The sequence below is a fragment of the Perna viridis genome, chromosome 12 (genome assembly GCF_037379345.1).
Source record: "Perna viridis isolate PV_CMFRI_1.1 ecotype Kerala chromosome 12, ASM3737934v1, whole genome shotgun sequence".
NCBI lineage: Eukaryota > Metazoa > Mollusca > Bivalvia > Mytilida > Mytilidae > Perna > Perna viridis.
The window spans coordinates 15,761,201-15,779,078 of NC_142456.1; the positions used below are offsets into that span (position 1 = coordinate 15,761,201).

Consider the following 17,878-nt stretch of genomic DNA (forward strand, 5'->3'; position numbering starts at 1 on the left):
AAAATTGTGTCCATAAAATTTGGTAAGACTCTAACTTTATTTTGAAGGTCAAAACGCCATCATCCCCATGTTGTTCTGATATTTAGGCATTTATTTTTGTTGTTTTTTCACTGGTATTTTTTTCAACACTTCTGTTTTTCTTATCAAGTGCTTTCCTAATCTTCATAGTTGACAGTATTAACCACCAAAGCATGAAAATGACAATTTTTTTCAGCAGTAGCCAGAGTTAAAAAAAAAATTACAGAAAATCAACATTGTTAAGTAACAGGGAAAATATTGAATCACAATTTTTTTCTGTCGATGGCTGAGTAAAAAACATTTTTCCCCCTCAAATTTGAAATATTTCAAAATAATCCCCCCTTTACAGTATAAAAATGGCGATGCCTTACTGCAACATTTGAACATTTGTTGTAACTTTGAACTTTAGTGGAAAGTTGTAAATTTCATGGTATTGATTACATGATCGACCTCTTTGTATGTTTTACCCAAATCTTCAAATTCTATAAAGTTATCTCTTAAGTAAAATACTTCTTTGTAAAGCTTGCTTGTCATTTACCATTGCAGAGATTCTAATACACTTTCAAAATGGAAGGTTCTGGACTTTCAGTTTCAATCTTTGATCTACTTCAGAAAAATCATTTTAAGGTTAAGATAGAAAGTCCTTAATAGAGGTTGCTTATCATTTAACAATAACTTACATTTTGTAAGTTTGACCCACTAGGTATATCTCCAAGTGAAAGCCTCCTCTGTAATGGAGCCTTCTCTAGCTGATGTATATCCTCAGCTTCCATGGCAGTCTTTGACTTCTTCATGGTATACAAATTGCTATAGAAGCTTTGTCTTTCTGGGTTACTTCTGGTCTCTAAAGCTTCCAATACAGGCCATTTTCCCTTAGAAGTGTGATGCTGGGACCAGTCTGTTGTATTTGGTACATGTTCAGCTTTTCTGTGTCTTACATATTCTTGGTCTAAATTTTGTGTCGATACCTGTAGTGTTGGGTTGTCTATTCCATATCTTGGAGTATAGTAATACCTCTCAGAGTAAGCTGTATCGTCAACCTAAAAAAAAATTCATCAAGAATAATTGATTGACAGACTGTAATCAGTCATCAAATCAAGGAGGATATTGGATAAAAGGTGATGAAACAAACAGATCCTCCTTTGTGCTAGACTGACATCCTGATCTATCACACATGACACAGGCATGGATCGAAGGTATGGTGTGCAAGGCACACATTCCCTAAATCTAGAATTGGGAAATTTATTTTTACATAAAATACTGATTATTTGCAATTTCATCCCAAAAACTGTTTTGCTTGGATTCACTCAGCCTTAAATTCTATGTACATCAGCCCTTACCTGATACCCTAAATCCACCTCTGTATAAAGCCTTTCAAATCATTAATAGAGTCTAGTTTTACAGTAAGTTAAGGTACATATACTTGTACAATTAAAGTAACCTTGATACTTCAGTACATGTACATACAATGTTATATCACAGGCACATTAACCAATATCAACATCCTGATTTTAGTTGGGGATCACATATTGATTCCTTGTTTTTAGTGTCATCATTTGTGGATCCAGAAATTCCAAAAAGGAAAGGGTGTGGACTGGACCATGGGGGTCTGCTCCAGTGATTTCCAGTTTTTTTTTCTATACAATCAGTTGACCTTTCAAAGCATAAAGGGGACCCTGGCCCCTCTTGGATCCCCCTACAGTCATAACCATGATCTTGACTTTTTTTATTTTCTACTTAGCAGTAACCTCTTTGTAATAGGACTATACACTGTATCATTATTTCAAATATAAACTTAATCCTAAAATGAATTCAAATCCTGAATAGCTGAGAAGTTGGTCTAATCTTTACCTAACAACAATATCAGTAGTGTTCCCTGTAGATTTTGAAAAGGACAGGGAAATTCAGGTAAAAAAAGGGGACAGGGTGATTTAGTTAAAAAAAAGGGCAGGGTAATTCAGGTAAAAAATAGGGTACATGTATGCAATCCAGCTAAAAAAAAAGAACAGGGTAATTCTGGTAAAAAAGGGGGGGGCAAGGTGATTCAGGTAATAAAAGGGCAGGGTAATTCAGGTAAAAAAAAGGACAGGGTAATAGAGCTGAAAAATAGGGTAGGGTAATCCAGCTAAAAAAAAAGGACAGGGTAATTCTGGTAATAAAAGGGCAGGGTAATTCAGGTAAAAAAGGACATGATCTTCATGTTGTTCATTTTAAAGTATGCTCAATTTGGGCCCTATGAATAAGAAACTAAGAATAAGAATATACTGGTTCTATTCTATTCAAAGGAATTATTGTACATCATACAATGTATGCACTAACTAATTTAAAGGGCCAATGACCTACAAAATGAAATTTCAAAGATTCAAGGTCAAACTTTGAGGTCCTGGTCCTTTTGTACCTCTGGCTGCTAAAATTTGTCACAATACTGGCACATAAAACACTGAACCTTAGAATAAATGACATAAGCTTGTATTAGTTTCTACAAAATACATGTATCTAAGTTTACTTACAGCTGATTGCTTTTATTCCTGGGAAACAAAATTGTCTGCTTTAAGTAAAAACTGGTATGATACAAAGTCTCCAAATTTAATGAAAGAATGACAATTGAAAGATTTACAAGTCAAATGAATATTAAACCTTCAAAAACTCACTTAACTATCATCTTAGTCTGTTTGAGACTGGGGGTACACATAAGGCAATTTGAACATGAACATGGTAAAAATATATTATTCTAGTTAAGATTTATCACTGATGTCTGCTTGGTTTTAAATCATCTTTTCAAAAAATAATTTTTTCTATAAATATGTGTCAAACATAAAAATAAACAAAATGTCTTTTTTTTCAATTTTATACATACAACTGAAATCTATAATGGCATTACAAGCATTTTAAAGGAAAGGCTAAATATAAAACATTCTAATCTTTGTATGCTAAGACTTAAACATACTTGAAATTGGACTTTAATATCTTTTTTTAATTCAATTGATTATACATACATGTAATATTATATTTCCATATAAAGTGGGTGAGGGAGAGAAAAATAAACTCCTCAGAAAGTTCTATTTATCATTTACATGTAGACCTTAAATAAAATGGCAAGGTTCTATTTCCAACAGCAATTCTTTAATTGGTTGGAAGCAAGATGATAGTTTTTACTACATGTACTTCTTATAATGATATCCTGTCTTTAGTTTATATTCATGACAAGGGTTTGATATGATCAAGTGCAGAGTTGAAGATTTTTGTAAAGGGGGACTTTCATGAAAAACCAAAGAAATGGCAATAACATACATTGGTCAATTTTCAACAGGAACTTTTTCTGATTGCAGGAACCCTCTTCCCTCCATCACTTCACTACCTCCCCTCAACCCTGGTAGCCCCTATGAGAGTGTTGGATGTACAAAAAAAGGTAACACAACATATCTATAAAACTTCCAAAGAAATATGGATACTGTAATTTTAAAGAACCCCCACCAGTAGCCTCAGAAACCAATATAGGTAAATAACCATAATATGACAGAGTTACAGAAAATAAAGCCATGGTGACATTTATTTATCAAACCTTTCCAAAATAACCTAAGGCAGAACATATTTGCTACATTTGTACATAGTAAATCTGAATTATAAGGTCATTTTTCGTTATTTTAAGGATAACAGCCATCAATGAAATAATTACAATTTTACATTTATATAAATTTTTAGAGTTTATTGGTTTCCAAAAAATTAAATCTCAAATAATTAGCTTAAATATCTTTGAATAATGAAACAGTTTACTGCAAGAGGACTTCTTTTACCAAAGTTAAATTTTTTTTAAGTTAATTTTCAGCAAATGCATTCTTGAAAGATATCATTAGTCAAATTCACAAAAATTCATAAGTTAAAAACCAAGTCATTGATGACAAAATAGAAGAAAATGATATTTTGACTTCATATATTACAACAAACATATACTCTTGACTCTTTTTTGAAACTGACCACAGTATCAACTTTATTTCTCATATGGGTCAGTCAAAAAGTGTGGTTTTTAAAAAGAAATATCTATTGTAAAATATTTACGTAATTTCTACAGCTTTTAAAGAGTTATCTCCATTTCATAATGCGTCATTTTAAATTTTATTATACTATAATGTACTCCCAGATCGATAAAAAAGAGCATTGGGTTAAGTACATGTATACTTGTGCTTATCTCAATTAATCTCTGAAATTATAATTTCTGTTATTTTTTCTTCCACGAACCCTTTCTACCAGGTTCTTTTAAATGGCATTACTTAAAATTTGCAAAGATGTTATTAATTACTTACATATATAATGTATAGAGTACATGATAATTTTTGTATTTGCCATGTTATTGACCTCAGCCAGCAACATTAGCCTCCAACCTAAAGCAAGGCCAATACAGAAAATTACATGTATATAACAATCAAAGGAGCCTGAAATCATATTGATAAATGTGGTAAATAGTTTTAAAACATGGGAAGCTTTTGTTTTTAAGGCATTTATTTATAAGATTTTATGCTCCTGTGATCACAATGCAAATTATAAATACTAACAGTATATCTTTTATAGTAGACTGGGACACAAAAAATCAAACAATGATAAATATTAATAATAACAGATTATAACATATAACTACTGTACATGTAAATCATGTCAATACATAAATGAAAACTTTTAGTATTACCTGTTAGAAGTATTCAATTTAAATATATAAGGATGTGTGACTACATTTGACACAGTATTTTGTACACTATGTTCAACAATCACTAAGGCCATGCAAAATTTTTTTTCATTTCTAAAATTTTTTAATTTAGCCCAATGATGACTGTATTTGCCGACCACTGAATAGACAAAGATTAAGTAAACTAACGATGCTACAGGCAGATGCAATGAAGACTTGGGCACTGTAAATGCTGGTACTAAAAAAAAATTTTGTTGATTAGACATCAAAGCAGTGGGACCCCTCCCCCCCCTACACACAGGCCAGTGAGTAATATTTACCTTGAATTCATACATGTATGTGCATATGGCAACTTCATGTGACCAATTTCTTAAATTAATTACAGATATCCTTCATTTCATTCTATTTCATGTACATCGTACATGAACATAAAAAAGGCAAGACAAAATTTATTTTGTTGGCCTTACTAAAAGTAACAGGAAAATATATTACCTATATTGTGGTCAGATTAAGAAAGTGAATGTTAAACATTCAGAAAATTAATTTAAACTTATCAGGTTGTACAAAATGTATCTAGCCAATGTTCTAGCTAGGACATAAAAATAGAAGGGCAAAGGAAAAAGGCACGGGAGAAAGGCACTTGCATACATGTGCTAAACCATACTGTAGACCATCGATCATATTTGTCAAATTGTTTTAATACGCCTGAAGTATATACATGTAAAAATAAATTGGTTTCAGACAATAGACACAGAATAAGAATTTGACCAGAAAATTTGTTGTGGACTTTTTGTGGTCCCCTATTCATAAATATTTCAAATCAAAACTTCCAAAAACAATCCTAACCTTCATTTTGAAGTATGGAACGTTTTGGTACAATTCATAAAAGATTCATTCCTTGATACTCAAGTTATCATTTAGCTTACTTGGCTCAAGTCAAACTCACAAAATCTATCCCAGTCTTCCTTTTGTGATATGGTACTTTATGTTACAATTTAGAAGAGATCAATACACTAATAGTCAAGTTACTGTCTGGACATCAGGAAAATGCTTGTTTCTAGCCAGCTTTTTGGCCCCTTATTTCTGAAAGGTCCAAGTTTTAACAATAAAAACAATCCCAGTCTTCCTTTTGTGGTATAGAATATTTTAGAACAATATTATAGACATCCATATGGTGTTACTGGAGTTACATTTTGTACATGTTTGTATATACAGTGTAGATTAAATTCTAAGATATGCTTGTTTTTGGTCACTAGATCTAACACTTTTGGGGCCATACCCCCTAAAACCAATACAAGCCTTCCTTTTGAGGTTTAAAACCTTGTTATGAAATTTTGTTTCTATTAACGTACTAATTTTCAAGTCATTGCATGAAAGAATAAAGTATCTAGAGAAGACGACACCACAACAATGACAAACCATTCAATGATATGAACACATTTCTTTTTTGTGGTCATACATGTATACATAAAAATGTAGATGTAAGAAGTCATTTGCATTTTTTTTTATTCTTGTATTTGCAATGTTCATTTCATATAGAAGAGGGTTGGATGACAGTGTTAATCAAAATTTCATCAGGGCATTTTAAAAATTTTTATGAGGGACACAGGGCACACAAATGTTCCCTAATGGTTGAAAATCTAAAGGTCCATACCTCTACATCTAACATGTAAAATCATTCATGTATTAAAACTTACATGTAGAATAATTTGGTGAAGTCTTTTGGTGAATTCTAATGTCACATGTATGTGCCTTTTAAAGATCTGTTGTGCAGGTTTAGGTTTTTATTGAAGTTTTATTTTGATAAAGATTAGATTATAGTTTTGTAGACTTGTAGAATTTGTGTCAGAAGCAACTCAGGAGAATTGAAACTGCAACAGTGGATTTCTTTTTATTCAGAAAAACAATATACACACTATGATGTATAAGTACATGGTTTCAGTTTGGGGCTTTTTTCCAGTCATTTGCCTAGTATTTTTTTTTCAAATAGCTTAAAGCTTAATAGACAAACTTTTGGTTGAATATAAAATACAGAATGACTTCTAAAATTAACAAAACACTGTTGTATGTGTACATATGTATGTACATTTGTACAGCATATTCCAAAAATAGTGTTTATTTACAAATACTTTGTAGGTTTGATTTTTAAAAATCAGATATAAATATAACAGAATTCCAACAGTCTTGGCTTTCTACTAGTGGGGTAGGACAGGAGAGTTTCTACTCCCACTACCTCCTTCACACCAATATTCCAATATACCTCCCTAAATTTAATGAAATGCTGCTAACTTATCATTTTTCAGTTGAGCACTGTCAAAGTCCAGAAATCTTCCCATATGCAAGGATAGAATTTACTGCTAGTTGGGATTCCTGTCTAGACAGCAGGGCTAGACAGAATTCTATTCCTGTAGCTCTGAAAAAATACCTAGACATACAACTGTATTGAATTTGTTAGGGGTCATGGAAAATTTGGTTAATTTGAAGCGAAATCCTGCTTTCTGAGTAGGTCTGAGCATATTTTAAATGCTTGAAATCAATTTTGAATGCAAAATTTTATATCAGGAAAAAAAAATTTGTTTTTGAGAAATGAAACACATTCAAAGTCCATATAAAAATAACTTTTGCTAAACATTTTAGATTCTAATCTTCCTTAAATATAAAATGAAATGAAGAAAGGGACAATTTTGGTCAACTAAAAGAGCAAGTTTTGGAAGATGATAATTTTTAAAAATTTACGATAATTTTAAATTTGAATTTATCTTGCCTGAAAGATAAATAAATTTTGAGAAAACTTTATTTTAAAAAATGTTTCTCGGTGTTGGTTCCTCAGTCCTGATCTTCCTTTCTAAATTGCACATTGTTTGCCTTTCTTCATCAGATCATGACCATAAATTTGATACATGTCTAACCAGTAATTTTTAAAAGTAGCAAAGTATGCCTTATTGAAAACAGGGATGTATTTCCACTTTTTATTTTAGGGTTTAGAAACCCCAAGAAGAAATCCCATTTGTTTGTTTTCACCCAAAATTTCGATCCAGGTTATGTAATCTCTTGAATTGAACTTGGATGATAAGTCAATAATTTTAAGCGTAGGTACATGTACATGTATGATCCAGACTTCAATTTACATTTGTACTAATTGGAACTACTCTGCCATTTCCGCTAAACTGAAAAAAAAATCTTTTCTCTGAGTCATAAGAATGGCTGATTCATTTTGATCCCTCTGTTTACCGAGGACTGGCAATTAAAATTTGTCTACAGACACAGTCTAAAACTAAAACAAGTTGACCTAAACTGACCGCAAATCTCCTAGCCCGGGCTATAGTTTTGAACCCAGCATAAATGTTTATATAAAATAATTAAAAGGAAAATATTTTTACCTAAAAAAAATGTATCTACCTACACTATTTATTCATCCAAGTAACCTCTTAAAACAAATATTTATTTCTTCTTGGCCTTAACCTCAAATTTTTGATGATTACAATGATACATTTTACTCAAACAATTGGCAGGAAGGGAGATTTTTGTATGTAAATTTGTATTTCTGGAGTATTCAGAATTTCTGCTTATGAAAGTCATTCCATGTTTTGTAATGTTCGTGTCTATATATGTAAAGGCAGATGGTCTAGTAATACCTTTTGGGATTCAGTGTCCAGAGCTATTCTATGATTTGGCTGCCCAAATCAGAAAATAGCTCTGGACACTGAACCCCAAAAAAGATTAATAGTCTAAGGGTCCCCCTAGCGTACACGTATGAACAAAATAATACAGTACATACATGTACATTGTAGCTAGGAAATCATACTAATTTTATGCAAGGAAAAATATTTTAAGGTTGTATATCAATGTATGCTGCATTAATTACTTAACAAAGTATTTTACATATACATACAAAAAATGTATGATACAAGTCGTTTCGGCCATACTACCATCTCGGCCATAGTCACTGCAGCCATAGTTATCTCGGCCACAATATATTTCGTTCACACATTTTAAAATATTGTCCTTTGTTTTAAATATTACACCAATAAGAATATTAATAATTATAAGAAAAACGGTATAATAATAGATAATGAGCAGATTGATTATCACCAATGAGAAAACACCAATTATATTTATGAAACAACACAGAAAAATTATGGAAAAATAAATACCTAAGCTGTGTACCCAAGCTGATATCTAGATGAAAAAAGGGAGGCAAGATGAGTAAAATTGCTGTTACTACACAAGCTGCATGAGTAATGCTTAGAAGTTCCGACGTAGCAACATAAAAAAAGAGCCCAACATGCTAATCTCTTTCACTATTCACCATGGCATTTCCATGTGTGATAAGCAACCAACATGTTTGATCATGGCAACATGCACTTCAGTGTGATTCTTGTGAAAATTGGCAGCCTTTGCAATATAGGTATGTGTACTATAAGATTTATAACATTTAATAAGAGTTGTCAATGCCAACCATAAGATTTTATTTTTGATATAGTTTTATTAAGTTTACTTTTATTTATTACTTATTGTATTCACGACTCTAAGTGAACTCAATTACTTTGTATTTTTAGCTTAAATGTGTTTTTTTTCTTCATAATTTGATGAATGAAACTTTGTGGATGGAACAATAAGGAAATTAGTTATTGTGTATGATTTTTTACTGTTAGTGAATATTGTATTATTAAGTTTACTTTTCAGGTATTTCTTCACAAGTCTACAGAAGTCTCATCAACGAAGAAGTAGACTTAAGTTTTCCATTGTGCAGACTGCATAGACGGTGACCCTGACAATGTAGTTGAAGAAATGGAAGTGGAGGTAAGTTAGACGGTGACCCTGAAAATGCAGTTGAAGAAATGGAAGTAGAGGTAAGTTAGACAGTGACCCTGAAAATGCAGTTGAAGAAATGGAAGTGGAGGTAAGTTTTATTATATATATGGAAGTGGAGGTAAGTTTTATTATATAATAACCTTTTACGATGATTTAAAATTAAAAAATCCTCTTTTAAGAATACTGCATCCTTAAAACTTAATAGGTATCTTTAAAAGAATTTTGTTATTTGTAGTCACTAGTATTAAATGATTAATCATTATAGGTAATTTAATTATGGAGCCTTTCCTTTATCATACCACAAGCCATTTATCTTTTAATTCAATTATAGAATCATTTAATTATCTAATATACAATCACGTAGGAATTATCATATATAATGGCTGTATATTTAAAATGCATGTTTATTTTCTGAAGATAGTTCCTTTCCTTCAAATAAAAACATATTATTTTATGTTTATTTCTTATTGTAGTTGATCACCTGTCTTCTCTGTGGGACTAATACCAAGACAACAGCATCAACACCAGAAACTTTCTCAGGGCTGTGGAGAATTTGTATTCTCTGGCAGTTCCAAATCCAGAAGACTTGCCAGAGTCTGACTTCTCTGATTCTTAGTCTTTGTATTACAGTGGTTAAATCTGTTTTTGTATGGTTTGAGCCCTCGAATGGGTGTTTGAGCATGCGCATTTTTGTTTTCAAATTGTGCTTAATATATTGCTGAAATGAGTGTATGCTGTTTGTGTGTTGTTTTTTTTTAATTTGTTATTGTTGCATTCACTTTATGATGATTAAAATAGAAGAAAATTGAATGTTCCCAATTAAATCACTAGTATATTACTCCTACCCTTTGGTCAGTAAAACATTGGTTATGCTATAGCATAGACCTGTACTAGTACAGTTCATTAAATGCACCAAACACCGTACATCTGAAATCAGTTACACCAAATTTCAGCCCAGTCTACTACACTCCTTAAGACGTTCACGTTTCCCATTTTAGTGTTCGTGCATCGTTTATCATGCCTTTACACATCATCTTGCGTTCATTTAAACGCACGATAGAAGCGTTCATTCATAGAAGCATTTGTTTATTTGTGTACTTTGATTATTTCCTTGATTTAACTGTTATTTCTATATTTTTTGCTATTATTAATTTATATAATTTCATTAATTTTATTTTCTATTTTTTCTGCCTTCATTATATGTCAATATTATTATTTTTTGTCGTTTGTCTATCGTTCGTTTAAATGCACGCTGGGAGCGTTTGTTTATTGCGCATTTAAACACATAATAGGAGTGTTTGTTTAAACGCTCGATATCATGCGTTTGGGTGTCATGCGTGCAGGAAACCTAAATGTCTGAAGGAGTGTATTAAAATCCTTGAAATCACCAACAAAAACTTTTGAACTTAGCATACAGAATCCTCTTAAGTATGCGCAAGAGGTATATTATTTTGCTCCACATTTCATTATTTACAAAGACTTGCCATTTGTATATCATCGATTCCATATAACATAAGACACTTTTCAACTAAAATAAAACAACTTCACCACCCAAAAAAAGATGACAATGATAAATATATTACATAATGGAACCAATTAAATGTTAATTTACCAATGATATATTAATGGAATACATATTGAAAACCATGGACAAAATGACTATGGCCGAGATGGACTATGGCTGAAAGGTATTGTGGCCGAAATGTTCTATGGTTGAGATGACTAGAAAGCAAAATGTATGGGTGACCAAGGACAAGGACCCTTTCAGAACTGCTTCAGTGCTTGCTCTAGCATTATGAATTTATGTTCGGTACAATTTCAGTGTTTTGAGATCTTTAAATGTTAACCTTAACACTCATTAATCACATCATCAAGAAAGTGTGTATAGAACAACTAGTGCATATAGTATTCATGTACATTGTTAAACAAATTACTTATGCAAGATTTGACAAGTGCCTTGAAGTGGCAATAGTGTTAGTCTGTTACTGTTACAAAATATATAGGGAAAATTTTAGAAAATCAACACCTTACCAATAAAACGACTTTTTATAAGACCTTCAAAAGTTCCATCAGAAAACTTTCGTTGTAGTCTTTACGGTACACATAAGCCGTTAGAATAACACAAATTTCTTTTAAGAATCTGATCATGAGTTATCATAAGACCGGGGATTACAACTCACGATGGCCAGCACTCCACAGTTTAGTTTAGTTTCGCACTTTTGGTTAGGATGAAAAATGACATTAATGGAAACTGGTGGTTGCTATAGTGATTAAAAATGAAGAATCTATTGTTCGTAAAACATTTTCTGAAAAAGGGTACTTTTCAAAGTGTTTTGCAATGTTTTGATATATTTTTAATGTTGAAGGGGCTTTTTTTCAATGACAATTTGAATTCATTGTGAAAGTGAAAGTAAGTCAATTTTTTACCATGCCAAATTTAATATGTGGATTACAAAGTGAAATAGCTCAAAATCTAACTGGCGATGGCCATATGAGGATGGGGTTTTCGAAGGAAAAAGTTTGGACAGTTTCAGGGGATGAAATAAAAATTAAGATATTTTGCGGGAAATTTGATATTTTTAAACCTGCTTTTATGAACTTTTTTTATGTAACTTTTTCTATGGTAACCTTTATTGCTGTGGGTAATTTTTTTCCAGAAAATTTTTGCTGCATCCTGAAGGCCTTGGCTTGAGCTATTTCTAGATATATAGATTTACAGATGCTTGACAATTTTTAAAGTGATAAATGTTATAAAGCATCAGATTACAAGACCAAAATTAGGCAGTTCTACAATACTGTGGAGTGCTGGCATGTTCATAAAAATTATGACACTTCGTACCATAACCCATTCGTACATTTTGGATTCGTCAAAATATCTCCCGTGTCTTTAGTTCCTAAATGGCTGACAAAAAAATCAGAAAAAATGCTTCACTGAATACATCGTATGTCAGTTCATAAACAATCTAAAATTGGAAATAACGAAATAATGATCAAATAGTGAACACAATATTTTAGTTGGAAAAGTTTATAAAGAGGCGAGTTGAATCTTAGTTCCAAGCACCAATTGCAAGTGTACGTAAAAAGTGTTTGATTACATTAGAGCCTTTACCTAAGGCTAAAATTTTCAATTCGTACATGGACATAAATTTCGTACACGCAAAAAATATCAACTTGTCAGGTACGTCAGTATGATATACTGTAATGGGTCTACTAGTTAAAAACAGAAGTTGAGACGTTACCCAAAGTTAAATGAAAAGACGTTTCGAGATACTTGGCCATTTTGAAATCATATAAATATATATAGGTCTCTGGTAAAATCCGACTACATTATGCATAGAGGTTAAAAGGTCCGTTCCACTGTAATTCCATTCACTCTACACGTTGACGTACTCCCAGACAGTTGAGTGGGGAAACGCTCTCGGACCCACGTGGGGTCTGGGAGTAGGCCAGCGCGTCAACACAGCAGCCCAGCCGCTAGCAGGACATACTCTGACTGAGTTCTTCGGTCAGGTATCCCGAAGGCTGGACTCCGCTACCATCTACTACTAACCGGCATTACTAACAGAATCCCCGTAAGGTTCGGTCGTGCGAGATCCGTAAGGATAGTCAAGACCGTAAAAACCCCCAATCATATCACAATTCCATTAACAAGCCATCCTAACAATAAGTATAGCATCAAGAAGGTGGATATAGACGCCAATCTAACTAAGATATATGAATTGTTCCTTTTAGTCCATATATGCAGCCAGTAACTATAAGAAACAATTAGTAGGTATAATTTAAACTAAATTCTGTAGAATCATACCTGTCAAAGAATTGATTGCAATAACTTGAGTAAAAATTGTTGGATAATTTAAGACAATGTTAAGACAAATACGTGAACAATCGGAAATTAAAATCGTAAGGATAATGTCCTGACAAACAAAGAAAAAAGAAGACACCCTCTTAAAAAACCCCAACAAAACATGGGAGCTTCATGGTCGATATGCAAGAGAAGAAGCGTAAAGTACAAACCGTACAAAGATAAACGTCGCAGGACAATAAATGAAGTTAGGAATAATGAATTAGTGAACAATAGCCACATTTAAAAGGAAAAAAAAAGGAACTAAATACAAATAAAATATGAATAAAACGTAAATATATTGAAAAAAATATGAACCCAAATTTTGAAGTTATTTGCACATTCAAATAAAAGGACGTATCCAGAATACATATAGTTGCATTCCATTATCGTAAGGGACCAGGCAATATTTATCACCAGAGTGGGACCATGCAGTACAAAATAATTTACCCATGTAAAATAAGATACTGTCCCATTACAATAGTTTAAAAAAACATATGTCTCAAGTACTTAGTTGTCTAAAACAGTACATGTCCCATTCAAAGCAGATATCATATAACGCATCTTAATATTGTTGTGTATTCCATTTGTCAATACATTATTATTTATTATTATTTAATACATGAAGATCTTTTCACTTTTTATAGAAAGTTGGAGCTTAAAGTGTACTTCAAATTCTTTATTCAGAAAGACCAATATGTCCAACTACATTGTATATCTTTTTTCAACCTTTCATTCACGATCATTTTCAATATTTTACACAAAATATTTACATTGATTATTCAAATGGTGAGTTGTAATTAGCATTTTTTCTCATGTACAGGATGCAATAAATGTGTCTCATTTTCATCAAAGAAGAAAATTGGCATATACCTGCTACTACAGTCTCTTCTTGGTATTTGTTTAAATATAGCTATAGATAGGATTTTTTTTATATTGTGGCAGTAATGCACATTTTTCTACATGTATATGTTCCAAGGAAAGGCACTCACAAAAAATCAGAAAAAAAGCAAAAATAAGTGAACAATTTAAAATAAAAAAATAAGGAACTCGTACCACACCCCTAAAACGGCAAAAGCCTTGAATTAAGCTTCATGCATTTCTTTATTCACACGTCTCCATGCAGAGGAAATAGCCTATACAAAGAGAATTAAAAGAAGTGTTTGTCCCATACGCATTTCGCCTGAAAAAATACTAGTCCCACAGCTTCCATGAAGAAAAAAATGTTGTCCCATGCCCAATTTGTACCGGTCCCATATTCCCTGATTCCTAAGTTTGTTCAGTTATCGGCTTCAATTCGTCATTGTATTGACACATGCATGTATAGTCGAAAACAGCCAAGGATTGGATTGACGTTGAAGCACGAATCCAGTTGGTTGATTGGAGCCATAGAGCTTGTTTCCACTATCAAATAAGCAGCTAGACTAGTGTATTAAAACAAAAATACCACCTTAAAATTCAAACAAATCTAAGAAATTAATATTTGGCTTGTCCCAATAAAATACTTTCTAAAGTTGTTTTTTCTTACCAGTGGCGTAGCTGCCTATACGCAAATACGCAGTTGCCTACTTTCGGAAAAAGTAACAAAAATAAAAACAAACATTTTAAAGAGGAAATAAAGGTTTTATGCAATGACTCACTGAGGACCTTGAGCGACACACCCCCCAAGACCCCTCGCCGCAATTTTGCGTACAAATAAAACAGGCCTAGCTACGTCCCTACTTACCTTGGTTAAGTAAGAGCCCTTGTTACCCATTGTGTATGATCTACATCTAAGGATGAACAATTATACACAATTTCTACCCCACCGTTTTTGTAATATAGATAACAGATTTATCTTGGTCATTGACGATAAGAAGTTTTTAACTGCAGATTGTCTATAAAGTAAATTAGGATTATCTCCCTTTGAAAAAGGAATTTTTGAGATTTATATTGAAGTTTTGCTTTTTAATTATTAGGGATATTAAGCTAATAAATTGAAATGTATGGAATGATTATGTATACAATTGTATATATATATATATATATATATATATATATATATATATATATATATATATATATATATATATATATATATACAAACAACTTATAAATATAATAATATGATTGTTACTATATATATATTTAGCCTCCTGTGGCGGAGCCCTACGGTTCCTACTCCGGGAGAATACCACAGTAGGGTTCTTTAACGTGCGAGGAACGTGGCATCTTTCCACCGTGTTGGGAAAGATGCCACGTTCCTCGCACGTTAAAGAACCCTACTGTGGTATTCTCCCGGAGTAGGAACCATAGGGCTCCGCCACAGGAGGCTAAATTGCCCGACCCCACCCACCTATCCCTATTTCCAGTGGCAATCAAAATTTGTCGACCCCATTGTCCTTGTGTCCCATCCCTTTTTCATTTGATCATTTCATGTTCATTTTGTCATCAATTTCATGTTCATCGTCTGAATATAGCTGAAATATTGCTGCTCGGACGTTAAACCCCAACAAACAAACAAACATATATATATATATATATATATATATATATATATATATATATATATATATAAATATATATATATATATAAAAATAAACAGTTACACATGATATATTCCATAATAGGGATCAATATACAACAGAGAATTTTATATGTTAATACTTTTACAGTATGTTCTCGATCTGCTTGATGAACTGTCTGTTTTACAAAACAGAGGACAAACTGGCGGGTGTCTGGCCAGAAGAAGGTTAACAGTATCCTCTCTGTGCACTTGAGTTCACCCCGTTTTTTAGTGGGGTATGAGTTGCTGGTATCTTTGTTTCAGCGTATGACTTCTTTGAATTTTCTTTATGATCCCGACTTTGTTTACCCTTAGGCAGATCCAGAGACCGGGGGTGCGACCTTCTTATGCTCTAAAAGTCTGGTTGATTAAATAGTAAAAAATTAAAGTAACTGGAGTGACCCCCTCATTGGGTTAGTCAGCGCGCCCCTATGCCCTCTTTTCGGAATGTCTAGATCCGCCACTGCTCCCTCGTTTGAAACTTCAGTACTTCCACAGTGTCTTGCAGTTAACAATCATACACATAAATAGCACTGTTGGGTGTTGAAACTTCATGTATATTTTGTAACACAAGTATAGACATTTTTAAAGTACTGTATTTTATAATTTCATTATTCCGTTCGTTTTTTTCCATTGTATTGTATCTTGGGATGGACTGGACACAGTCTCAATAGGAACCATATATACTTATATTAAGGGTCAGCTAAAGTCAATATCTAGGACATTCCTTAATGAAATGTTTACATTCATCGTTTTAATGCATTAAATTTAACGCTGAAACATTGCTAAATGTATGTTTATATATATTTAACACACAAACACAAGTCAAACTTGAGGACAAATGTTTTACAAGTTCTATATAATATTAACAACCAAAGTGTAAATAACATATTTTAGAATTAATATATTACAGCTGTCAAAAGCCTGCAATTCATTTAGTCCTGTTTCTAAATGTATCATGCAGTGCAAGCTAACATTAATTTTCTTGAAAAAAAGTTGACATTGCTTTAAATTTAGATTAATTGAGATAATGTATGCCATGATCCAGCTAAATACCAATACTAATAACCGTACCATATCAAAATTTTCATTCAAATCTGGCAATTTGTCACAAATTATTGCTAGCTTGAAATTATCCATATTCATCTTCCAAATACACAGAGGAAGACATTTACAAAATGCTAGAATATTTGATCGACAACACATTTGTCCAGTGTTTGTTTTGTTTGTTTGTTGGGGGTTTAACGTCCGAGCAGCAATATTTCAGCTATATTCAGACGATGAACATGAAATTGATGATAAAATGAACGTGAAACGATGAAATGAAAAAGGGATGGGACACAAGGACAATGGGGTCGACAAATTTTGATTGCCACTGGAAATAGGGAGAGGTGGGTAGGGTCGGGCAATTTAGCCTCCTGTGGCGGAGCCCTATGGTTCCTACTCCGGGAGAATACCACAGTAGGATTCTTTAATGTGCGAGGAACGTGGCATCTTTCCCAGCACGGTGCACCACTATGGTTTGCGGTCAGGTTTTCCGTATTATAGCCTAACAACCCCAGCATGTAACACGCCAGGGGTACCCCATTCCACCAACTGGGGCACACAACCCAATTACTCTGTGGGCAGAGCGCCCTAGACCCCGGCTAGGGTTCTGAGCACTATTTAGTTGCCTTTTACGACAAGCTTAGCGCTGTGGTAGGCCTATTCTTTTAACACCCGGACCTGCACGGGGCTATTTGTCCAGTGTGGTCAGTATTCCAATGGGAACAAATTCCTCTACATCTGCATTTGATACATCGCATCTACTCCAAAGACTTTAAGATAAAGGATACTACAGACACTGTAAAGTCAGCCTCATATCTTGACCTACACTTAGAAATCGATGGTAAAGAAAACTATTGACCAAACTTTACGACAAACGTGATGATTTCATAGAATAGTCAACTTTCCTTTCATCCGTGGCAACATCCCTTCAGC

The 17,878-nt window shown here is 32.9% G+C and overlaps 1 protein-coding gene across 4 annotated transcripts in view; it reads right to left on the bottom strand.

The window, feature by feature from the left end:
* The window catches only part of LOC148601436 (uncharacterized), a 30,158-nt gene extending 14,967 nt beyond the window's left edge, over nucleotides 1-15,191 (bottom strand). The window contains exons 1-2 of one of the 4 annotated variants that reach the window (XM_088554805.1): nucleotides 15,079-15,191; nucleotides 699-1,058 (exon numbers count right to left, since the gene is read on the bottom strand). In XM_088554805.1, coding sequence (XP_088410931.1) covers nucleotides 699-1,058; nucleotides 15,079-15,108 — 390 coding nt within the window. In that variant the 5' untranslated portion in view covers nucleotides 15,109-15,191. Of the gene's footprint in view, nucleotides 1-698; nucleotides 1,059-1,358; nucleotides 1,498-2,528; nucleotides 2,651-11,542; nucleotides 11,712-15,078 lie in introns of those variants that run through there. The other 3 variants (XM_088554806.1, XM_088554808.1, XM_088554807.1) reach the window with 3 other exon arrangements.
* Nucleotides 15,192-17,878: the final 2,687 nt, after the last annotated feature.